We start from the raw sequence: 26589 nt of genomic DNA, 5'->3' as shown, positions 1-26589 counted from the left end.
AACCCAGCAGAGATGTAAAGGAACCAGAGCTGTCTGTGTAGCAGTATGTCACAGTAAGGATAAAGCTAGTCATACTTTAACTTCCCTGTAATGTTGGAGCTGTACACGTGGTTTTAGAATACAGACACAAGTGGAAGTCTCTGCACAGGACACACTTCCAGTTCGAGCTTGTTGAGTTAGATTAAAAACTTCCAGGGAAGTGCAGGCTGTTTTACATACATGAGAACTGTACTTGGATGTGATAAAGTATCACAGCTGTCAGTCTAAATTGGAATAAATTTGCATGGTAATGCTATGAGGATTGCAATTTCATTATTTTTCTTTCTCTACAATGAGGAACTTTCCCTGTTTCAGTAGTGAAGATTGATCCTGGATGTCTGCATCTGCATTTGAAAAAATCTGGCTCTTCAAGTGTGACTCATTACTATTGGTCCCCTATTGCTCAGAGGGAAAAGAACTCTGCGCAGAAGTACCATGGCTGCTAGCCTGTGTGTATTGGCTTCTGCAGAGTCCACAGGAACTGAAAATCTCTAAATAGATATATCTGGAGTGGAGACTTGCCCATGTTAATGTGAGAATCAGTTAAGTTCTGGAGAAAGAGAAGTTTCTTAAAAAGAAATAAAAGAGAAGGTACTCAGAACAGTGTGGGCTTTGCAGGCTGTACTTGGTAAAAATACCTAAGGGAATATTTGTATACTATGTTTTTTCCAGTGGCAAAGCTAGCTGAAGAAGTTATCTTCCCAGCTACTCCCTCCTTTCTGCTCTACTCCCACTGCAGGTCCCTGTACACCCTGATGTGATGACACTTGTCATGGGACTGTGCTGGACCTAGGCCATGCAAATGATGTAAATGTCTAAGAAAAATATTTTGGAAGCTAATTTTTAAATCCATATGACTTCAATATCCAGATCATTGTGCACCATCATAAATGGCTACACTAACATGACTTTGGGTGACAAATGGCAGGAAGCAGCAGGTATAAAGGTTAAATGTAGGAGAAAGCAGGAGCTTCTTGGTTGCTGCTAAAGAAAACAAGCGTGCAGAATACCACCACAAACACTCTAAGTACTGGGCCTGAAATATTTCTCTCCCTGATGTACCCATATAACTTTTAACAAGGATAGCTTATAGTGTGGTCTCAAGAGGTTCAGTTCATTATGATTTTTGGGTAACCCAGTCACAAAAGGGAAGTTTGTGAGTAATCACTGTCACGACAATGCAATTGAGTACACCAGTAAATCTATTCTCCTGTTATTTAGAGCACCCTGGAGAAAAGGAATGAAATAACACAAAACCAGAAATTCACACAGCCTGTTTTTAAAATTACTCATTTACAGATGTATTTGACACACTTTTTCTAGCCCCCAGACCGCTGGGAGAGCTGCCCCTTTTTTAGTCTGGTGTATGGATTTTATCAAGATCTTCAGTGTGAACTCCAAAGATGAAAACACATCCACTGACCGTAAAGTAATTTATATCACACCAATTTTATTTAGTTTTTAATCTATGCCCTATAAACCAAGACAGAAGCTAGAGTTTTCTCACTTTCATGGAATATCTGCATTAGGTGAGCTGTGCAGATATTCTTTAAGAGAGATACACAGATTACCCCTGTATTTTTTACGATGACTTAATGGCATAAACTGTGAAGCTTTTTCCATCACAAATATTAAGAAAATCTTCCTCTTACCTGAAGGTAATGGCACGGCCTCAAGGAAGGTTTGATTTCCTGATGAACCAGAGGCTTATCTAAGTTCAGTGATGATTTGCGATAAGCTTCTTTAGCCTGACTTACTGTAAGCGTGGACCAAGAACTCCTTTTCATATATTTACCATCAGGGGTCATTGCTAGCCCTTCACAAGCCGAACATTTCACATCATTGTTACTTTTGGAAGTCTTCAGTGAGAGATCCCCAAAATGCCCCTGGAGCGCCTCAGGGTAACAATGGGATATATGATCTGCATGGTGCCTATTTACCACACTAGGGGTTCGGTAAGTGCTATCGCTGTCCAAATTATCATCAGAGCTCCACCAGCTGCTCATTCCAGATTTATGCTTGCTTTCTGGTTTTCGCTCCTTACTTTTACTCCTTTTGCTATGCTTGGAATGGTGCCCGTGATGATGGTCGTCCCCTCGACTGTCTCCCTTTGTTCCATTAACGTTGCCCTTGGATGATCCTTCCAGAGAATGAGATTTAGTAAAAAGTTTCTGGACTGAATGAACGAGATGGCGTATTCTTCCTGGGCTCTCACTGCGTTGTTCCGCAGCTGTTGAGGTCCTCTGGTACTGTAAAGTGTGAAACCCATCCCGGTGAAGAGGAAGTTGCTTCTCAAATTGGTCCAAAAGATTTGCAGGAATACGGTTAATCTTAGGGTTACCGTGAGACATGGCGCAGTCGTCTCTTGAGTCGTAATGTGAGCTGTAGTGCATTCTGGGGAAAGTGCTACTTGACATGTGATCGCCCATTACCATGGGCATCATCATGCATTCAGAATGAATGGAGCTGCGTGGCGAGCAACGATGGTGGTCCATCGGGCAACTCTCCGTGGGGCTGAGAAGATACGATTGCCTTGGCTCCTGCCCATGGTGGATATGGTCGTGGGTGTGTTCACAATCTTCAGGGGATGCTAAGCCACAAGTATGAGCTGAACATAACTGTGGTTGGTTGCGACTACCAGATAATCCTTTCATATTCCTCGGAGCAGGAGAGTATCTTTCTTCATTGAAGTGCTGAGAAGGCGACCATGAGTACTGCTGGTCTGTCAGGAAAACATAAAAAACCTGTGTTATGTGTCTGATTAAAAGATTAACTTACAAAACTAAACTTTTTTTTCACTATGAGCTTGATGGAAAGTCCCACCATTCATGGAATTTCATTCACGATTTTAAAACTGGTTAAAATTGCTCACAACAAGCAAATTATGGGGTGAACGCAGCGGCCTTCCTGTTTGCAAAATTGTCTGCTAGCAGTTCTAAATTTTATGAAGCTATTCATTATGCAAATTTACTCAAATAGATTTAATGGATACATTCAAGTATTCAGTTTATTATTTGATATTTGAAATTCATACATCAAGCTTTGTGGCTGGTCATTTAAGTTACATGGGTCTAGTTTCTATTTCTGTGGTTTCTCAGTTAGACATCTTAACCTAAAGGTATCCTTTCTCCATGGAGCCATTTTCGTATCACAAAGTGAACTTTGTTTTCTTAAATGAATCTCAGCTTCAGGACCCCAAGTTCACTGTTTATAAACACAAATAATAAACAGCAAAGAGAAAAGAATATGAACATGCTGAGACGAAATTTAATTTTTATATCACTAAACAGTTTATGAATAAGCATTTCATAGTATTTGAACATCAGTTATCCTTAGTGCAGAAGTATTATTGCTATTCCCATACATGTAAAATCTTCTCTATTAGGTAGTTTTTCACTTTTTATGTCCAAATTACAAAATATTTATTTAACAACTCTGTGTTATTCCTGATAATGCAAATATCTTTAGGTACAAGCTATGAGTTTTTATATACTCAATTATTTGTTCCTATGGATCATGTGCTCCAAGTTATGGTTATTAAACAAGCATGATTACTAAACAAGAGTAACTTGTAAGCAAAGATTTTGATACTCAAGCCTTTGATTTTTTTTCTCATGCAATTTCTTGCAGCTGTCAAATGCTACAAACAGAAAATTAAAAAACCCAGAAAAGCTTCAATTTGATTTTTGCATTCACTTTCCCTCTTCAATTTCAGCTTATTTAAGCAACATTTCAAAAGCAGACAAAGATATAGGATGCAAGACAACCCTTCAGAGGATCAGACAGATGCATAAGTGTTTATACAACCCACTTAGCGCAGTCTTTCTGCAAGTTTGCTCTAAAGAATCTAAATAATCTTGCACAGGTGCCTGATACAAGGAAGTTGAAGGCCTCAGCCAGAATGGAAGCCAGAGAATATGTACTTGTTGTATACAACAACAGAACTGGGCACTGGAGACCAGCTGGTGGAGATAACACAGTAGCCAACAGCACTCTGAGATGTTTCTAAGCATATGACAAAACTCTCCTAAATCATATTCCCACTGCTGGTGAAAACTCAAGGCCTAGATACAGTCATGAAACAGATCAATACCCATATCTCTCTAATTTTATTCAGCTAATAAGTGTTATGTCATGATACCTTCAGTACAGAATGCAATTTGTTACAAGTCTTTAGCATCAGCCATCTCATAACCTGAATGCTCTAAATTTCCTATAGTAGAAGAAGCTTAGATAATTTTATTACATCCTAATTTCAACAGAGCTCCACATAATGTTTCAAAGTGAATGTAGCATTAAACTAATAAACAATCAAGTATTCTTCATCCTAGGCACAATCCTGCCACACTAAAGTCAAAGATGGATTTAAGGGTCCAAATGTCACCTCCAGGCTTTTTCATGGTGTGAAACTAATGTGTGTGTGCATATAACCTTTTCTGTTTCTCTTTTTTTTTTATATACAAAGTTTCTTTTACTTAATTCTTGGCTATTTTCACATTAAAATAAAAACTTATTACTGTTGATTACTCAGTCCATTGTACTATTTAGGTTGTAATACCCTGCATAAATGTAGTTAAAAAAAGGAAATATAACTTTCTCTGAAATAACATAATTTTGATTATCCAATTAAAAGTTCAGCTATATATAGACAAGGTAGTAAATTGTAACAGTGCATTGGGATTCAGACACATAAGTAGCACTGTAATTAATGGTACTTGGCCCAGTATACTACCAAACATTATCAGGGGAATAATAATGGTCCATGTGTTGAACTTAGTCTGTGCTTCCCATAAAGTGTTCCCAAAGCACCTGACAGAGATTACTGCATTAGTCTTTACAGTCCCATGAGATGTGGAAGGCATTATTCTCCTTTTACAGAAAAGGAAACTGGAATACAGGTAACACTTTCCAAAGTGCTTGTGGATTTGCTGACTTTCGTTTTCACAGTGGTATGAGCCAGAGGGAGATGGAAGGAGGCTCCTCCGTCAAACTGACAGCATGGTGAGAGTCAACCCCGAGCCTTTCTGTCACAATCCTGCACATCTGTGAATGAAGGTAACTATTGCACTACGTCTATAAATAGCCAATGCATTTTAAAAAAATAAGGAAGGGCATGGCAGAGATCCAGAATGAAAGAAAGAGTTAGACAGGAATAAGAAACTCATTTAAATGAGTTCCCTAGCACAGAACTGCTTGTCCCTGGTGATTTCCTGAGGCCTCACGCAGCATCAAACATTGCCCAGAAGGCTAAAAACATTTTCATCCTGTTACATCCCTAGGAATATGAGATATCATGATTTGATTGCGCTGCAATGGATAATCTAACAGCAGCTTTTTCATCCCTCATGACTCCCTACGATTCTAGCTCAGTGCAACTATAGAAAAATACAATTTTCTGTACGTTGCTTTCACAGCCTTATAGCATTTTATGTGCCTCATGGAATGTCTGATTTTTTTTTTTTGTTTGAAACACAGTAGTTAGAAATTGCTATAGGCATTTAATAAGCATAATAAAAATAATTAAAACCTGAATTAAGAAAGGGGTATTTTCCAAAAGAGATTTTCCCCTCTTAAATCTGCTATAGAGAGTAACTGATACTAGATAAAGTCTCAAATTACTTACACATGCATCATCTAAATTTATCACTCCAGTTAGGTTTGGGTTCTTCTTGGGACATCAAACCTGTTCCATGTCAGGCACCATTACTACTTCTTACAAACCCTCTGAAAATCTTCAAAATTTTGCCTTATAATATATAAATTTATCAAGTCACCTGTGCTTTGTACTATTCAGTCAACTTTGTTCAGGAGGCCTGTTTCAGGGCTCGAAGAAACAGTTGAGCTATGGCCGAATGAATTACTGTATGGTACCAGACCAGTGTAATTGACCATGTGCTAGCTCTTAGCCTGCCAGAAACGCAAAGAAAAATGTGCTAGCTTAAAATTCAATTAAGCTAACATGCTTTTCTAGCATTTGCAAGGGGCTAAAAGTGTGTCTATGTTCAATGTCCACAGCTCAGCTGATTCATAAAAATTTGTAAAGCTACATTATTAATGATTTTTGGTTTCTTTTCTCAATCGCTTAAAAGGAAATTTAAGATTTTGGTTTAACAAAATAATGCTAGATTTATTCAATAATGACAGATTAATAATGAACTGGATTTTTTGTCTATGTCTTGAAGATAGTGATATCTAGTATAAAATACAAGCTTTTGTTGTTGTTGTTGGTGGTGGTGGTGTTTTTGTTTTTTACAGCAGCTCCTATGTTTTCTTAGGGTAATCACTCTAAAAATATAAAAGTAACGGAGAATGCTAATGTCTAGTCTCTTAAAGAAAGTGCCACCATCAGAACCAAAGAACTGAAGGGAGACAGAAGAACAAGTAAATGTAACCCAAAGCAGACAGGAGAATAGGAACAGAGAAAAAATATATTATATGTGAGCACAGGAATGGCTTCCTTTTAGGTTTCATCAGAGCAAAATGGAATTTCCATTGACTTCAATGGATAGTCAGATAATATATAAAGACTGTGGGGGGGACCTAGACCAAGACATAGGCTGTTATGTCAAAGAGAATCCAGTAACTCCAAAGTCCTGAAAATCCCTTAAAGCTCTTCTTTACAGAGACTACTGTACAGATACAAGTCAACCTTTAACCTTGACAGATGGAAGGACTTCTGCATCCCTTCCTGTCTATTTCAACTCTTTCCCTGGTATTGCATGTCCTTTCCTGCTTTTTTTTTCCCCGTTTTTTTTTCTTCTGGACTTTCTGATGCTAAGAGTTGCTCTCTTACTCCAAGCAGATGTTAGCTTGCCTGTCTTCAGGGACTGGACACAATTTTTAGAGCATTCAAGCTTCTTCCTTGTGTCAGTACCAAGGGAAGAAAGAGAGGTTCAAGGACCATGAATATTGTTTGAAATAATGAATTAGAATTAGTATTAATGTTCCGGGGCAAAAGGGCCACAAACTCCTAAGCAATGAAACATAAGGGCTGTGCATCTCCAGAGTTCCTGGTACACTGCTCTTTGCTGAAGAGAATCAACGTAAAAAGACTAGAAACCTCTCTGACATTCAAAAGAAGTGCATGTCTCGACAAATCTCTTTGTAGAAATCTTTTTGTGTGTTACATATTGAAAGCAAGCTCTCAGAGCATAATAATAATTCCTGGAACTACTAAATGGTGCCTGATTTTTGCCTTTATTTTTCTTTCTTTATTTATTTTTTGCACAGCACTTCTTTTTCTATTGAGAAATTAATTTAAATTGCTTCAACCTTATAAGCCCTTTGGTAAACTGCCTACCCATCTGAAACATTTGTGCTGTTTCCATTGGAGAAGAAACAGGTCTTTTCCATAGTGTAACCAGTAAAATGCATTGCTGAAAAGCGATACCTAATCTAGCTTTCAAAAAGATGTATAAAAAACCAGGCTGCTGCATTGTGCTGTTCCGCTCAGTTCCATTAGTGCTGCAATGTATTATGAAAAAAAATACTCACAGTCTAACCTATAACTAATACAAATATTAAATAGTCTAAAAACAAGTATATTAATCAAATAAGTACACTTTAAATATTAAAATGCATAAATAAAATGTTTTAGCTGGAGATTTGTCTGCCCAAGGACTGCAGTAAGTAGCATTAGATGAGCACTGATTCCTCATTAACTTGTTATAGTATTTTTCTCTGTTTTATTCTAACCTTGAAAATTAATATTTCCAGGGACTGAGAAGAGTGACTAACCTGCCAAGTGCAAGGAAGAAATTCTGGAAATGCCTTAAGCTGCTATTCCGGTCTCATGAGATTTCCAACCTATTTATGTAGCACAACACCTTGTATAAAATTTATTTAACATTGCAAAGATTGGGTGACTACCTGACTTTAACCTCCTGCTTTAGAAGATGACTCATATTTTCTGTTACACTGAGTTCATGCATTTGTACTGCATGCAGTGCATTCACCTATCTGTGAATTCCTGTCTAACATCTCAGGCTGCTTACTTGAAATATTGAACTTTGAGGAGCAGCATCCCCTCAAAAATAAGTAATATTGTCTCTCTCAGGAACTTTATGCTCTCAGTCTCCCTGTGCGGTCAAAGGAGGGAAGCAGGCAGTTCTGAGGACCTAAAGCCAAACACCACAATGCCCAAGGCTGTCAAACAAGTGCTAGCTGTGGGTTGCACGTGGATTCCTGTCTTGTTCTGACACTTAAGGCTGAAAATGAAATACCTCGCTCTTCAGGATCCTGAGCAGTCTAAACAGAGCTAGAGGATGTGATCGGTCCATACAGTTAAACTGTTGCTGTCATAGTTTCATACTATGTAAATAAGACTCTTCCAACCAATATATAGATATGATTTCAAGAATAAAATGGGCCAAAGATTGTTACAAATATGCCGTCTGGATGTGGTTTTATTTTGGAGTATGAGAAACCAGCATGATTCATCTCAGGCTGAAGTACATATCTAAAAAATGTCAGATGAATACCACCCTTCGTGCACGTATTTATCTCTGCTGACTACAGTGAAAGCTGTGTATGACAAGTTCCGATGCAGAAAACTACATCATAAATATATATATTTAGGTGATCTAAGGCACATGTCTAATGCTAAAACATGGAAAATGATTTGACAGCCCAAGCTAATTCAGTGGAGCCACATGATGAATAATGACCAAGGGTAGGATGGTTTTTATAACTCCTGCGTTAGATAAAAATGGACATGCAAATTCTATTCCTAAAACAGCATCAGTGGCCAGAAGATACCAATTTGGAGCAAAGTCAGAAAACCCAACGGGAGAAGTAAGGAGCATGTGGACTGCTGCCATTTATTCAGTACAGTCACAGTTTTGTGCACTGACGCAGATGTCTGCAGATGGAACAAATATTTGATGGCACCCAATCATATTGTTCAGCATCACAATTCTCTGACTTCAGCTCCATCCATCTTTCAAACAGAGATTAGTAGCTTGGCAATCCAACATCCCAAGGGATTTATTTCTGAGATAAATAAGTATTATCAGAGAAAATGGTATAGAGTAAAAGGAGTGCAGAATAGCTGTCAATGAGCGAGAATGGGATCTTTGAGGTGGCAGGGTGGGAGCTGGGAGTATTGAATTTCAGGGGACACATAGTACAATACACTGAGAGTGAGAAAAGCACAGAGGACTATGAACACTGAGGAAAGCTGTGACCAGGGACACGTTAAAGCAGGGTTACACCACTGGCTGCCTGGCATGGAGAACAGGGCATGCCATATGTGTAAAAGGAGAAATGTGGAAACAGTATTTGAGGAATGATGACATCCCACATCTTAGCGGTGAAAGAATGGGCACTTGGACTGTATGGGGAGGATGAGAGGCACAATATTGTGCCTGTGCCATGACAAAGGACAGGACAGAAATCCATGAGAGGCAATATGGGATTTGCAAGAAGCTCCAGGGTTTGGACTGCAGGGATGCAGGGAGTCCTCAGGATGGTTCAAAATTTCCATTGGCTTGAAGTGTATGATGTCCTAGTATTGATTGGTATATAGCACACAGACCTTCACAGTGCTGTTCAAGTTTGAAGTACATTGCCACTATTCACCTTTTCAACAGTACTGTGACAGAGGTAAGTCCACAAAATGATTTATGACTAACATTTTTTCACAGAATCTGTATGATCAGTGAAGCTTTGGAAAAAAAATATAAAGTATCGGGATTAGATTGATCTAAACTAACACTTAAGCTTTGCTCTGAGAAATAAAGCTATATGGAGTCAACCAGGGCTTCACTATGTGAGTATCATCGAACAATTGGTTATAAGAAAATTGGTTATAATGCTTCCAAATACAGACCAGAAAAACTAGCTCAACACCATTTGGAACAAAAGGACTTTAAGTCCTGACTTTATGGACTTCTTTTCCTAAAGGAGAAAATTTTGCTGCTTGCAATTACTAGGTCAAATACAGGAGACAATCAGTTTTGCTCTGTGTCATTAAAACTTCAGCAATTTTATCAGCAATTAAAGAAAGCCAGAGTAATTGGGTAGTACAGCTCAAAGATATAGACAGGAATCTACACATGACTCTAGAAGTAAAAGGGAAATCCTTGTCACATTGATGGCAATGACAAATCTCCCATTAACTTCACTGGGGTTGGGGTTAGTTGTAAACATTTGCTGAGAAAAGTTCTTGGTCAGTTTAGCTATGAACCCTGGTGTCGCTTGAGGAGGATCACCTCTAAGCAGGGCTGTATTTTACAGAATGCACAATTCATGCTGCTCTAGAATAAATGTGTTAGAAGCCTGGAAGGCTCCCCAGTCGGGAGGAGTACGGCATGGAAGGGTGAAATACTGCCAGTTATAGCCCAGGGGCCGAGATTTAATCCCAAGGATCCAAACCACTTGGACCAACTATTCAGCTGAATGGAACGACAAATCTCCAAGGTTTCTTTTCTAATAAGAAATACTATTTATTGATTATTAAATGAAAATCAAACAAAAGAAAGAATGCTGATATTTATGAACAACTTCTTATGAGGGCTTTTTTTTTTTTTTTTTTGCTTAGTGTTTCTGGAATTCTTCTGAATTTGTCCTCTATTTATGTTGATATATTATGGAGGAAGTTTACCATCCTCTGTAATACTGAGGGGACTGCAAGAACTAATGTTTCTATATCCAAGCAAAAATATTTATCATACATTCCTTCTAAATTGCCTTTTATTATTTCTTTAAAACATGGATATATTATAAAGACTTTTCTTATTTTATAGAGAGCTCTTCTGGGAAAGAAATAATCTAAGCATTAATTCTCAAAAGCATTGATTATTGCCACAGAACATATGACTGTTCAATTTAAAATACCTTTCTATTTCAAAATTCCCTTTACTTTTTTTTTAAAAACATTCAATACAGCTTTTAAATTGTCAGAACTGAAGAAAATGATTAGATTTTCTGTTTGCTTCTGCATCAGTTCTTTGCAGCCTTTTGATTCATCAAAAAATTTCAGAGTTTCAGCCTTGGTCTGACCCAAAACAATTATTTCTTTTACTTTTTGGAGTTCATCGTTATCTGCTCAGCTGTACACCCTTGGTGCTGCCTCTTGCTGCTTTGTCATTGTATTGTGAACTTTTCTGCTCAGCTCAACCCACTGAGATGGAGGAACTCTCATCCTGATTTTCCTATGGGGTGCAGGAAGAAACAGCAGCCTGGTGACACGTTCCCTTTTAAACCTGTTGCCATAGTAACAGGCAGAAAAATCTCCCTCTTTCCATAACCTTCAGACTGGGAATTTTTCAAATCAGGGTGCCGTCTCTTTTCTGCCTGGCTGAGCTCTGGTTTGGGTCTGTGAGAAATGTTGGAAATATTGATTGCCTTTTCCCGCAACCATTAGTAGCCAGATTTTCCATGTGGCAGTGAAGGGTCAAACTGTGAACCCTGCTCCTGGGATGAGGTGGTGGTGTAAGTACCGACACCCTTGGCCACTTTGAGACAGGGCATCTTAATATGCTTCTGTCTGATTATTTATGAAGAGAAACGACTTCATAAAAAGATGGAAAAAACAAACGGAATTGCACAAGAAATTCACAATGAAAGGTGACGACTGAACTCACCAGTGAAAGCCTGGATTGTATTAGCAATCTTTGCTGGTGTTTATCCTGCTGCACTAGTTACACTAGTGCAAATCCCCTTAGGAAGGCAGACTGAGTCAGTGACCTATGTGGCCAGCACTGTGAGAGACAGCCGTGGTCATGCACCTCCTGCTGCAAGTACCCCCACCACCCTGGTCGTGCCAATACAAATTGTCCTGTCCCCGATAGACCCTAAGCAGCCTACAATGAATGTGGGGGTAGAGCATGGTGACTTTTTTCTGGGGAAACGGAGAGCACATCATTCAAGCTGCCCATCATGGGAATACCTTTAAAAGGCTGCGCGTTTTATCCTTTCGAGAGGAGACAATACAGTGAAGACAGGCAGTCAGATGAGTCAGTCTCTCATCTCCGTTGCAGCCCTCGCCCTCTCTATGGGAAAGTAAATGATGCGGATCGACTGTGCACCCAGGTGTTACAGAGGTCAGCAGGGCACGAGGGAGAGAAAAACGACCCTTGTTTGCTAACATCCCACATCCCATGTGCGATACTTAAGCTTTTTCACCTTCTCCCCACTTCTTCTCTCTCTCTCTTTTCCTTGGAAAGGTCTTTCATTCATTCCAGTGCAGACACTGGTACCAGTAGTCCAAATGTGGTCTAAGAATGGGATGAAGCTTCCCAATTTGGAAAAAAACCATATTTCCTCTGCAACTGAACTTAGGAGCCTCCTCAGCTGGACAGCCATGTCAGAATGCACAAATCATTTAGAACGAAAATATTTGCTTCTTGGCAAAGTAATGAATGCATAAACGCCTTTGTATTCTGTAGTAGAAATGGATGAATAATTCATAACAAATAACCTATTTGATTAATCTTACATCCTTACAAATATCTTCTCCTGTTTGTGAATTGACCTTGGGCCTAATGGGATTTTTGCAGAGTTATCTGACATTATGAGGTGTTTAATTTTTAGAAATAGCTTCTGGTCTGCAGATTGTTAGTAAGCATTTGTTGCCAACAGCCTATAATTAAAATGCAGGATAGTTAGCAGGCTTTTATATGATGCTCAGGCCATATGATATGATTTTGCTCTATAACTGAAAGTAATTCACAGAATAAGCTCTCAAGCATAATTAAAAGGAACTAAAAGTTCAAAATTTATTTTCTAAAAACATTCCTCGTTATTTCATTAGCATTTTCTGTGGTCTTGACCATCACATCGGTAAACTTCTACATTACAGTTTCTGGGTACAGGAAAAGGAAAGACTTGAAGTGGAATTATTTAGAGGTATGATGGAATCTTTAAAAAAAGGCTACTTTTTGTAGTATCTGTTCAGCTAGTCACAATAAGCAAATAAGACAGTGAAGAGATACTGGGGCATCTTGTATTTAAAACCTCTTGTAAGTTTAAAAGACTTCTGTATCGCCATACCAAACCACCTGTCTACATATTTTTTATTATAGGGAAGAAAGGTAGTCCTGTGGTTAGAGGATTAACTTGGGAAACCTGCAGTCAAGATTTCCTGCCCAGCCACGAGCTTTGTGTGTGGCCCAGAGCAAGGCCATGGCAAGCGCTGACAGTGGCCACTGAGAGGCTTGGCCTGGCCTCACTGGGTTCAAGTTAACCTTCGTGGATATCTCTTGTAGTCTCCCTACCTCAGTTCCCCACAAGAAGCACAAGAATAAAAGTAACTTTTGTCCCTCTCAGAGGGGGATTAGTGTCAGAAAACGGGGACACAGTCTCTGGGGTAACCTAAGAATTAGAAATCATCTAAGAATTTAAAATAAAATATTTGTTACAGTGCCTGCTAATTACAGCGATAAGTGTCACTGTAGGAGTTTATTCTGTGTGGCCAAGCCCTGCGTCTGACTGAAGTCCCACCGGCTCCAGTCAAATTCTGCAGGTGTTTAACCAGCCCTGGATGCCCTGGGGGAGGGTGGACTGAGGCATGGCTCTGGCACAGAGGAGAGCCGAGCGCCCGCTGCCAACCCCTTGTCTGTCCTTGGGAAAATGTCCTGTCGTGCCTGTTATATGAAGCTAAAACCCATGGAAAGTGCAAAGTGTTCAGACACTGACTGCACTGAGGAAGGCTGGATAATTCGGTAGAAAGACAGACAGACAGGAAAGTCAGGCCTTTATTTATTTTTTTATTTCAAGAACAGCTATGTCCTTTCTTCCTTTCAACACATAAGGTCATAAAGGCATGATCATGCAATCAACAGTGATTGAATAACCATGAGTTACTGTCTGACACTTGAACTGTACCAATTAATCAAAAGCATGACTGCAACAACTGTGAAATAAAAATACATTTTTGTAACCTGCCCTTAAACTGCCTTACAGTTTACTTTGCAACTGGGGCAGGTTAAGAGCATTATTAGTAACTGCAACCTGTTTTATAGGTTCTAACCTTTTTCTTAACATCAACTCAATAACCTTTCCTGAAGAGAAAACAGTAATTTACTGAAACAAAAAGCCATTAGTGCAAGTTCTCTTTCTTTGCTTATATTAGAAGCTGCTAAGTGTTCAACTTGTGTAAAATAAATGTTTTCCTTACCTATATAAAGGAGTTAAAACATTTTTTAAATAATCTATTTTTTCCTCTTCGCTGTGTGCATGTACTACTTATTAAAATCTATATTTAAAGAAAAGTTCATCCTATCTTCCTTATTCACGTTTCTTTTACTATTTGAATGCCATTTAAACACGGCACATTTTTCATATGTCTCTTGTTAAGACTGCGCTATTTGTTTTTGACATCCAAAGCAAATTTTTGCTTTACCCTATACACACCTAAAGTAAGTAAGACTGCGAGAAGTTTCCAGTTTGCATAGAAAACAGCAGTTTCATAAAATGTTCATTTTCTAATCCATTAACATTGTTCAGCTTTTATAACCACCGGCTAGAAGAAAGTTTGGAATTAGTAGAACTCCAGTTTCCATGAGACTTGGAGTGAGCTGCCTGAGACCACGCATGTCAGATCTCTTGCTCCTACCACCATGCCCTGTCACCTTTATCAGATTGCTTATTTGAGATATCCCTAGTGAAAAGAATAGGAATTTTTGGTGTGGGTGTGAAACTTGTAACCATGACAATACTTATCACCCTGAACTCTGTTAACAAATAAATGGTAATGGAAAAGCTATGAAATATTGTTCTTGGGAAAGGACTATGAATGCTTGGGTAAGCTTTTTTTTTGAAGGAATCCATTGCATTTCTGCCTATTTTAACTAATGAGGTCTTTTATAGAATCAATAATGTAAAAGAGTTGAGATCAGTCCCATCCCTTGATACCTTTTCCCAATTAGAGCAGTGGATCATTGTATTAATATTATTTAGTGACTATTCAGCATTTTCACTCTGGCGAGATACTTTGCAAACATTAATTAATCCCCACCAAAGCCCTGAAACCTCACTAGAAAATATTAAACCAGTTTTACAAATAAGGGCCTGGAGCCAGATATTTTTCAGTACCAGAGAGATCGTAACTTGAAGCTCCTTGGGACAGTGAGCAGCTTCGGGAGTCTAGAATAATGAATGGCCCTGCAGTTAGAGTTACCTTAAAGAATATCGTCTCTACTCTGCCTTGACTTGGGGCAATTATTTTACTTCTCAAGGAAAGCCCTTTCTATGTTTTTTTCAGGAATGAATGTCTCTAGCAGTCCTTCAGACCAAGGCTGTTCATACAAAATAATTACATTGTCATTGTAGCGTGTATATATATATTTATACATAGAGAGGGAGAGACAGTCCATTTCCATAGCCCAGTGATTAGAGTGTCCACCCAGATTCTAACAGTTTGTAACTTTTTTCACTAATGTTATGTTCAATTCATGAATTTGAACTCAAATCTTTGAATGGAATGGAACACAACACCGGGGACAGACAGATATGTCCCAGCTGTCTGTAGAGGAGTTAATCACTAGCACAGCTGTAACTACAGAGCTTGTCTACACTGAACTTAACTGACTATCCCAAACCTTTATCTTCCATAGTATGCTCCTTCTTGTTTTACAGTGATTCTCTCTAAGGGAGAATGGGACACCATATGTTTTTACATTACTGATGGGATCCAGTCCACCTATTTTGACCATCTACAGTTTGGCAGCTAAGTCAGGAGGACAAGATTTCCTTCTGAAAATATTAAAGCCATCCACCTCTCACCATTCATTACCTAGCAATCTTTGGTACTTACTTTCAGGGGACTCCAATGGAGACCCAAAATTTATGCTTTTAGCATATTCTTTTTTCAGTCCTCTGGCCATAAATAGCTGAAGGTTTTGAAAGCAGCTTAGCTTCTTTGTAGCCTGGTTGCAATTTTATTCTTGGTTTTTACTTTCCTGTTCCTCATTTCTGTTGACTAATCCCCCATCTTCTTCCTAATCAGGCTGCTGGATGATTGATCAGTTTAGCACATATCTTTGTGTTAATCTTTGATTACCTATTTCATATGAGGGTACTTACTCCTGTAGACACCTGACATTTAATACTATTGACTTATACATCATTTACTCCGGCTTCAGAAATTCTGCAGTTCTTTCTCAGCCAAATGGGAAGGAGAACAATTTTGACATACTTGTAGGACATGATTCATCTCACCCTAAGTTAAGCTTCTGAAGTAGGCCAAACCTGCTATGTCCTAGAAAAATCTATCACTCTTTATTGACTCTAAAGGAAGTCCAGATATCTACAGTTTAGACATCTACATCTGAATTACTTTCCAACTGTTAGATGAGATGAATTCTACCCTGGGACATCTGAACTCCTTCCTGTGTGCTGTGAGATGGAGCAAAAATGCTCACGAAGGCTGAGAGATGTGCTGGTTCCATGACTCCTCCATAGGATTCACTTGTGAGATCCCCAGGAAGCCTCATGTTTAACCGTATCTTCCCTCTTACGCTAGTTTAAGGCAGAAACTGCCTTGAAGGTTCTTCAGTCTCTTCCTTAACACATCCTTCTGTCTGATCTTTGGAACTTATCCTGTAGCTTTTTTTCCCTTTTTTTATTGGACAAAAAAGTCCAATACAGATATTTTTACACTGAATGTTCACGGAACTCCCTGACTTGAGTGTAACTGAGTGGCAAGACTACTTGTTTTAGAAAATCCTGTTCTAAGAGATTATTTAAACATAATGACATCCCCTGCCTGAATTCATACTCCTTGTTCAAACTGTTTGGTGTTTTTCCTTAATATAGCAACTATGATGTATTTTCCTATAAATTTGCAACAATAAGGTCAAGGTGAGAGTTTATAATGTTCTTGTCAAATACAAAAATATCCTAATAAGACAAAATAAACTGTTGCAATGCATTAACATGAAGATATGCATAAAAGGAGAAAAAATACTGTTACACTGACTTCTGAAATGTGAGTATGCTCACTTTGAATAAAGAGAGCTTTAACTAGCAAACACACAGAAACCACATTCCATATTTCTCTTCCAAAAATAACCACATAAAGTAATTGCATATAAATCAAAATTTTGATGGATTTCACATAAAACAGTGACAATCTGAATATGAAATTCCGGGAACAGAAGCTCAATTTTGCACAATCCAAAATGTATAAATCTGGCTACAGGGAAGCCAGTGGGACATTTTACTACTAGCTTTGTGAGACAGAGATAGCAAGCTTTCACTCATGGGCTCTATGAGTTTCTGATTTCTTGCTTCTGTTATTTCTTAAATTTAAGAGGTAACATCGAAAACTCCTTCTGCAATTATTCTGTTTTCTAAGGGGTAAAACAAAAAGAAAAAGACAAAAGAAGGAAAGTTGATAATTTCCTTGAACACCTTCTTTTGAATTCTTGGTTGCGTGGTTGTTACCCAAATCAGATGTTTTTCTGCTTTCAGTTCTCTAACCTCATATAGCAGGTGAGACATTCCCAAAAGGATTGGACTGAGAGGTTTTTGGCCACTCTCATTAACACTGCCTGGTGCCATGCCTACCATGGGCTTTGTGGCTGGAGAAAGGCTGTACCACAGAGCAGCCTCCTCCTCCTCACCCCCACAGCTGCACCCAGCCACTGGATGTACGAGCAGTACAAGTTATCTGAGAGATGGTATCTGTACCTAGCTCCTCCTCTGGCGTCCCTGGAAAACTGAAGCCCGACTTGAGCAGATCGCCACCCTCTTCTTCTGAAAAGACAGAAACAAAGTAGCTATTTATTAATTCTGATATTTTTGTATATCCAGACATAAAATCTCGACTAGTTTTTAAATCCACTCAGTGATACCTATTACCATTCAGTATCTCTGATACCGTGAAGCTGTTGAGGTGCTATTATCCGCAGTATCTCTTCCACTTTGCCAGTGTTCTATTTATTTTTTTTAATTTTGCCAGATGTTTTTACATCATTAGTGTCACAATATTCATAAATGCCTTTTTTTCGATCATCTTTTACACTGTTCTTTTCAGATTTGCTTAGTCACATTGAATTCTACTGCCTTTTAGCCTTAATGTATTTATTCCAGGAAGAATCGTTATTGTCAGTCCCTCAGTTGTACCTTTAGCACTTCCCACCGCTGATGATAATAATGCCACTCATGATTCCCAGGCCACTTTCTTTACCTTTTATTCATGACCATTTCAACTCTGCAATTCTGAACTCTGATAACGCTGCGATGGTGACTTTCTACTATCAATAACATTTACTTTCGTGCCAGAGACAACTTCTCTAATTCTGGAAGAGTACTTAAGCTCAGATGATACATCTATGCCGTATGAATGCAGTGAGGCACGCAGAAACCTGCTGCATGGCCTGAGTGCAGCTCTTCGCTACTCTGCCTATATCGCTTTCAGAGTTGCAGCTTGTTGCCTCTGCATTGCGTTCTTGTCATGCTGGCATACAAATTAATTTGGACCTGGCACCTAGCTCAGATATTTCTAACACGGCGCTGCATATGGAAAATTGGGTCAATAACACTTCCTTAAGGTACAAGATTAGCTTCAGAATACATAGATTAGGATACAAAATATCACGGTAATGTGTTTCATGTAAGTACACAGTACTCTATTTATTTTTTAATGGTTTTTTCCCCCTATTATCCATATTTGCTCCTGTCTCAGCTGAGTGGAAGTTGTCTGAGTTTATACAGCCTCCCACTGCACCCTTTCATACCATCTGTGTCAGAAGCGAAAGAATGGAGTACTCCATAGCCTCTCACTACACGTTCAACCAGCAGTTCTTCAGAAAGACAAAATCACGTATTGCAGACCATGCTTCTGTAGTGCACGACCGAGGACTGATGACTTCTAACTCACATCAGCTCATGTTCCTCAAATCCTCAGGCAGACATTCCCGTAAGTTTGAACCATCTCAGACTTTTCTTAAGTGTACCTCAATCCTTGTATCAGACAAGATGGTTTTTGTGGTTCAGCTTACAACAGACACACTGTTTTGCCTGTTTTAATGCTCCATTTAACAAATACATGCATTTTATATATTTCTTCGTCTTGGTTGCACTTTTTATTTGTACTATGATTTTTTTCCCAAGTATCTCACAGCAAGCAAAATGAGTGAATTTGCTCATGTAGATACTCTCAAACAATTGTTCCTGGTTTTGACAATTTGTGACGTTAAGAATATACAATTGATAACAATGAGTAGTATAGCACAGATACTGCATAGAAAATAAGTCCCTAGGATGTTAAGAATGTTGGATAAGCTGAGCTGTCAAATAAACATCTTGTTTACAAACTCAATTGTTTAATAAACTCACTCTGCTAAAATACAACCTACTAGAGATCTCATTAAGTGACGGATAAAAAGTCATACACAATTTAAAAAATGACTGGCATATGAATTTAAATTAAATTTCATTTGGAGAGGTAATGGGCAATTCTAATTAAATAAAAGCACAAATTAGGCAGTTTCCATGGAGACTTTGTTCACATGACCTGCCTATATTGTGTAACTCATATCCTGTCCTCTAATTTGGCTGCACAGGAGTAATGACTCAAATGAAAGTTATAACAAAAATATTCTGAAGGATCCTTTATGTTCATGTAAGTAACTAGGAGAGACCTGGCTGTTGACTTCATAATAAAGAAGCTTTACATTGAAACAGTAGTTTTGTACTTTTGAAAAAGAAATAATATTTTAATTTATTCCAAAGTTATATCATGTACATACATTCAGAAACACTTATAGAATGATCCAAAGAAAATAAAATGCATAACATCATTTCTCCCTTGCAAGAAGTCAGCATTATTCTCACAAGCTCTGCCCAAAACTAGACTAAAATTTTAAGCATAGGCTAAACTAGACTAAATGTTTATAGGTTTGGCATGTTTCAGAAAAAAAGAAGAAAATAAATTTCCTTTTCAAAATGAAAGGGAAAGGTCATGCAAAGGGATCCATAAATCAGATTCTGACTTTGCCCTAAGAATTCCTGTGCAAATTTGGACAAGTCAGTTAATCTCTTTCTGCCTCAATTATCCAGTAGAATTAGGATTAAAATCCATTTCTTTCTTGTAGCTATCCCATATGAATACATTTATTAGTGTCAGTGAGCCTCTTGTCTAGAAGAGCCTACAGAGAGCACAAAAAAGTTAGAATTTCCATCCTGCAAAAAAAGCTGTATTCTGTTTTGAATAGGGTCAAGTGCAAATGTTTCAAAGGAACTTAGAATTCCTTTTTAATTCCCTTAGGTTTGTGAATCTGCATGAGGGATATGAGTAGCTCTTAGTGATTAGTTTACTTCCTAAGCATGAGGACTTCTTGTTTCTTTATATTTTATGACTATAAGTATTCACATCACTAATTCATTGTTTAGACTGTCTTTTCAAAAGGCCACTGTCAGTTCCTTCAGCCCTTGAAGAGATTCAATTTTTGTATTCTGCACTTATGAAGCATAAATTAATCTGAAGTCTCAGTGCTCTTGCAGTATTACAAAGATGATCTTTGTGTGAGGTTGAACTGTACTTCAAAGTCATATTATTCCTTCAACAACGGACATACATGGTCTTTGTTTATTCAGTTTACATTTTTCCTAGAAATTACCATTTTTCTTATTGACCATAGAAATGAAAAGCATATCCTTCATTCATGAGCACAGCAGCAACCTTCATATCTCATGGTAATGAAGTCAGACAGATTATCACAGAATTCTTGCACAGGCTGAAATTCAAGTGTCATAAAATGCGTGCTTTCTTTTTATGTTATTCACCTCCTCTGTCTCATAGATCCATAGTATTTCAGCTTGTTCTTTGCTCAAGGTGGGCCTACTGGTAGAACGTTCTACACCAGCGGACATAGAGGAAAATGGTAGTCTCAGCATGGAATGTTTTGATGGGCAATGAATTGCAAACAAAGATGAGATTATGAAAATAGGATGATTTACGATTTAAGGTTTTAAACAATGTATGGAACACACAGTCCATAGACAAGGGACACAATTACTAGTTAAAATCCCTTCTCAATATACAAACTACTGCATCACAGACTGGTCTAAATAGAAAGCAAACACCTGCCTCTGAAACTGAAACTAAAAAATAGTGGGAGAAGTCTTCACTCTCAACAGGGCTCAAAATAGTGACAAAAAATGATAGGCTTTAAAAGTGCAGAGATGTCTGCTTCTGTGAAAGCTGAATGTATAGTAAAATGATGCTGTGATCTGCATAAATAGGAGAGCACAAACTGTCATTTACATTCAGTATCTCATTTTCTTTTTTAAAAATGTGATGGATCTGTCATGCATTCCAGTGCAATGCTGCACAGACGACACTCAAGACTGTGATAGGAACCTTTCACAGCTGAAGTTCTCCAGGCTTAGGCTTGGAAATGTTAGGAGACATTGCTGAGCTGAAAGCAGCTTGACAGATCCAGACGGATCATTCAAACCTGAGGCTACTACATGTGCAGTGGGAAATGACATGGGCCAGCGCCCGAGATCAAGCTGGCATGGCACAGCTTTTGTCCTCAGAACAGGCTGGATGTCTGTCAGCAATTTGCCCTGGCCTGTGCTGTTCCTTACCCTGCTAAGGACACATTACCTCGGGAAGCACTGAGGTGTCAGGTATATTCCTGATGAGTTAAAAGCACGGAGGGAGCTTTAGCTTCTACTCAGTTTTCTGTGCCTAGAGAATACGTTATAGTCCAATGTAAACCCAAAATAAAACTGCCAAAGGCCACAGAATTGTATCTGTGTAAAACTTGGGGAAAGGAGATGCAGGTAATTTCTTGGGGGTCGATTCTGAATCGTGCCTGAGCTGCACTGGCTACGGGATTGCGGGTCAGCAGGGCGTTACTACATGTTCTGGGTCAGGGAAGTGAAGTTTCTATACCAGCTAATGGACACATGGTCTTTTCTATCCTGTTCCCTACAGTCTGCCTGTGGTCTTGACAGTTGCTGCACAGAAACCATCTGATACTACTGCTTTTCCTCCGTTCAATAATCACTTTGCCTATCCTTCAAATTTTATCATCTCAATTTTAACCTCTCCATCTACTCTCTGAGCCTGACCTATCAGTTTAAATTCTCTTCCTTCACCTGCAAAGTCTTGCACCAAGATATGCCTCTATGTTGGCCCTCATTTTTTATACATTCATTCTGCCCTTAATAACCAGGCACGCTGTTTCCATCTCCTAATCGTACTTCTTCCACAACCCTTAGCTATCCACAAAACAGGTGCCAGTCTCAGTGGACTTTTGCTCACATGCTTTAAAAGGCTTACATCAGCGAGACTTATAATCAATTAACTGCCTTCTCCATCACAATACGAGAGTAAGACTGAACTCCAACTGATATTGAACCTCTCAGTTTATTGGATTTTAATTTATTTATTATTGGCCTGCTCTGGACCTCCCACCGATTTTTTTCTATGTGTGCTTTTCTTTCAGCCTGTAAGCTCCTTATGGTAGCTGTTGTTCTTTTAGTTCTGTCTTATATAGCACCTGGCATATTAACTCTGACAACAGATGAAAGAAAACACAGGCCCTAAAATGTCTGGATTAAACTGCAGGTGCAACTTCATTTGATCACGTAATTACAGAGCATAAAATGTGTCCAGAATTTGAATACAGGACTCTCACCATATCACTTCATGAGCTGGGAAAACCAAATTGCCTCTTCCAGACTAGAGATGCCTAGAGATCTAGAAGAGATATCTCCTGCACCTCAAAGTCCACCAGCTTGCTATCCAATTACAGCATTTCTTGCAGGTGGCCTTTGACCCTAGCCAGAGATATCCCCAGTCCGCTACACGGTGTGTATCACTGAGAACTGCCATTAGGCTGATCCGGACCTAAGGGAAATGACCAAATGCATGCACTCCTGGGTGCCGTTATGGCCCCCTCGCCCCTCCTGGGAGACAGCTGTTTGGCTGGCTTTGGACCTTCCCCATGTGGCCAAAATCACTTGTGGCAGGCAAACCTATTCCTTTTCTCACGCAATCTCCAAGAGGTTACATCCAATCAATATTACAACATCTATATAGTAAATTAGGCAAGGGGAAGGCCCATTCTCTGCCATGAGGCCAACAGACACGGTCTAGCCATATCTTCCAGAACAGGCTGGCTCCATCCAAACTGTTATTGGGAATGGACCCTTGCCCGCGCTAACTTCCTAGTCAAGCCTGGGAATTATTTGGGACAGTGAAAATTAGTGGGCCAAGCTTATGACTAAGACAGGGACCTCTCTAACCAACATTATAAATTACCAAATTCCTATTTGCTGGGCCTTTGTCCTGGCACCGTTTAATTTACTACTACAGATGTAGCCCAGGTGGCAGTATTGTCAAATCTAATCGTCTTGTGCATTGTTTGATAGCATGCTGGTAAACAACAAATACACAGAAGCACAGCAAGGCTGGGTAAATTCTAATTGAAGTAAAAATTAAAGATGATAGTAGCAAATTTAAGGATATTGAGGTTTCCTTTGCAAGAGGCCTTTGTAAAAGTATTAACAGTAAGAGGAAGTCATTGTTTAATTAAGTTGCTTTTGTTTTTCTCATCACATCCTTTCTTTTTTTGTTCTTATTTTTTCTTACACACACACACACACACATAAAAGTGTTCCTGATGGGTCTGGCAAAGATCTGTTGATCCCAGTATGCTGGCTCCAGCACTGACCCAAAGCGGATGCTGCTGGAAACAGGGTAAATACGCACATTGCCTAGAATACCTTTCCAACTTCCCGCAATCAGCACTTAAGGGACTTCCTGAGATGGAAGTTTAATCTAGACCATCATTTTTAATAGCCACCAATGGATCTATCCTCTATGGATTCATCTAATCTTCTCTGAGCCCATTTATACTGATAGCCTCTACTGCATCCTGTGCCAATGCACCTCAGAATTTAATTATGCTTTATTTGAAAAAGAATTTCCTTTTTGTTTGTTTATCAGGATGCCCGATAATTTAATTAGGTGCCCCTAGTTCTTTGGTTGTGAAAAATAATGGATCATCGATCCCTATTCACTATGTCTATATAATTTATAATTGTGTAGACATCTACCATATCCTTGCCTCAGTCCTCTCTTTTCCAAACCAAGGAATCAGTCTGTTTAGCATTTTATTATGGCAAAGCCATTCTAAATCTTTCATCATCCTTCTCACTCTTCTCTGTACATTTTTTGTTATTCTGCTATTGCATTTTCAGACACAGCAGCTAGAAATTCAAACGGCTTTACAATGTAGGTTTTTCCAGTAGCACGATGCGGTTTTCTGCTTTCTTTTCTTTTTTCTTTTCTTTTTTTTTTAATATTTTCATCTGCCCATTTCATAACTCAGAGAATTCATTATTCATACTAAGTTGTGCCCAAGAGAGACAATTTGTTTGACTTTCCAAACACAAACACATTTCTCTTACATATTACTCTAATAAAGATTGAAGAATCTCAGCATTTTACTTAGCTCAGGTTACTACCAAGCCTGTTAAAACCAATCACCCTCCCCAGCGCCCAGAAGGTGTGGAGTTTCTGGTTTCTTGCTTTCATCCAGCCTGACCACTTTTATATAGCATTGTTCCAATAGCAGGACTGTGAAACCAGGCTTCAGCTATCAGAGAGAGTAGCCAGGCACATAGCCTATTAAATTAAGGAGAGGAAGCTGGCTGCATCCCTGAGGTCCTATCTTGGAAAAAGCATAAAATGAAATATATTTCAGGGGATCACAGAAGCTGTCAGGGGTCATCTTGGTCTTGGCAGCACCAACTCCCGCCTCCCAGCTTTTGGCAGCTGAAAATCATCCATAAAACACTGGTTGCCTTAGCAATATTGTGGAGATCACCCTGAAAGGCTTTGGTTCCCCGCAGCAGCCTTTTTTGAGCCAGCCAGAGTCGTTTTGCTCCTTGGAAGCCTTTCTGAGCTGCCTTATGCCTTTTACTCCAGAGATCTACAAGTTCCTCTTCCCTGCTCCTCTTCAAGCAATAAATGCAAAAAGGTATTGGATAATGCTGTGGAGTGTTACAGCAGATTCACTTTTCAGTCATTCTAGAATTTAAATGACTAATTCAGTTAAATAACTCTATCTCTCCTTATCAAAATTAACAAATGACTGCAAGCAAAAAGAGCAAGCCAGTGATAACACATTGTGTTCAGACATGGCTCCGTGTGATCGTGCACTTCAAACAGCCTAGGAAATTCCTAAAAACCCTTTATTCCTTGATTTTTCACAGCTGAATGACTGTGTCAAGCTCCTGAATGAGCCATTTACCTTTTACTGCTTTTCAGGATCTGTGAGAGGAATCTCAAATCTTTTATATTAAAAAGCGGGAATATTGAAGAATATATTAGCTAATTATCGTGAATAATGACCCTTATTCTGTAAGCCCAAGACTTCTGGATACCCCAGAAAAACCTTTAGCTCTTCCCTCCTGCAGCTCTTCAGAATCCATCCTATTCCCCCCCTGCCACAGGTAAAAGGCAACAACTGCCTTTGTATGCATTCATCTTCCACCTGCTGTGACAGCTCTCGGAAGGACTTGCAGCTGCCTCCACAGTGGACACCTGAGGAGGTCCAAGAAGTCTATCCTGGGTCTTGGAAGAGCGTAAATAGAAAGCGCAGGCCAGGAACACAGTGAGAATGATTTTGCACAGCTGCAAAGGCTTAACTGTGGTGTCAGAGAAATGAAATGCTTACTGAGTCTACTAAAATACCTGAATAAATTGTATGAAAACATAGTTAAAAGAGACCAAAGTGAGGAAGAATGCCAGGAAAAAGTGTAAGACAAAGTCCAGTAGTGAGAGAGGAGTATGCAAGTCGAAAAACTTTGCTTACACCTCTCCTAGAAATACACAAAAAATGTCCCTGGATTTCCCTGGTTTGTGAAGAGAAAACACAGGATCTTTGTCTTACTGGATGTGTGTAGATATTTAATGATCTTCTTTCTATCTTCTGCATTTGCACAGGAAATGGAACAGACACTTAGAAAAAAAACCCTGTAGATGCAACTAGTCTTTTCAATGTATTTCAAATACACTTGGAGAAAAAGCATTTCTTTAAGACTCTCCTTAAAAATGACTGAGATTTCTAATGTTAAACTATGTTTGACATAACACGGGGTTTGTAACCTTTCTATTTTCAGGTTAAAACTAGATATGCTCACACTATATTTACTTTGCTGTTTGGTAAAAACCAGAACCAGATCTACAATTATTACTAGCAGGTCATAGCATTCTGTTTTTACAGCTTTGTTTTATGATAGGGCAAAAGGTCTGACCACTGTACCCGTCCTTCAAATGTTCAATAAATAAGATCTTTGAACATTAGAGAACAACTGCATTTGTTGTACTGATCTGGGATATACGATGAGTCACAGTGGTCATTGGTTTACCGAGGTAGGAGACATTTAGTGTAAAAACCCTGTGACCCCGCTGGGATGTGAGGGCAAAGTCAGCAGTTCCACTGAAAACTGAAAGTAGCTATTAGTAGCTGCAGCCGGGAAAACTCTCAGTAAGGCCTTTTGACATTAGATGATGAAGCTCTGTATTACCAGACACTGGATGTGTATGGGGTTTTTTGTATCTGAAAGGTTGAAAGAAGA

The 26589-nt window shown here is 38.9% G+C and overlaps 1 protein-coding gene across 19 annotated transcripts in view; it reads right to left on the bottom strand.

Annotated features, from left to right (window-relative positions):
* The window catches only part of DLGAP2 (DLG associated protein 2), a 463944-nt gene that overhangs the window by 88474 nt on the left and 348881 nt on the right, over positions 1 to 26589 (bottom strand). For 13 of the 19 annotated variants that reach the window (XR_008576189.1, XM_054818855.1, XM_054818858.1 and 10 more), the window contains 2 exons: positions 17674 to 17739; positions 1692 to 2761 (listed from right to left, as the gene is read on the bottom strand). Coding sequence is in view for 18 of the 19 variants with exons in the window: in XM_054818855.1 (XP_054674830.1) it covers positions 1692 to 2761; positions 17674 to 17739 (1136 nt within the window). In the remaining variant the exon portion in view is untranslated. The remainder of the gene's footprint in view (positions 1 to 1691; positions 2762 to 17673; positions 17740 to 26589) is intronic. The other 6 variants (XM_054818861.1, XM_054818862.1, XM_054818864.1 and 3 more) reach the window with 2 other exon arrangements.

The sequence above is a fragment of the Grus americana genome, chromosome 3, assembly GCF_028858705.1.
Source record: "Grus americana isolate bGruAme1 chromosome 3, bGruAme1.mat, whole genome shotgun sequence".
NCBI classification, from domain to species: Eukaryota; Metazoa; Chordata; class Aves; order Gruiformes; family Gruidae; genus Grus; species Grus americana.
This window is presented reverse-complemented; position numbering and strand designations above follow the sequence as displayed.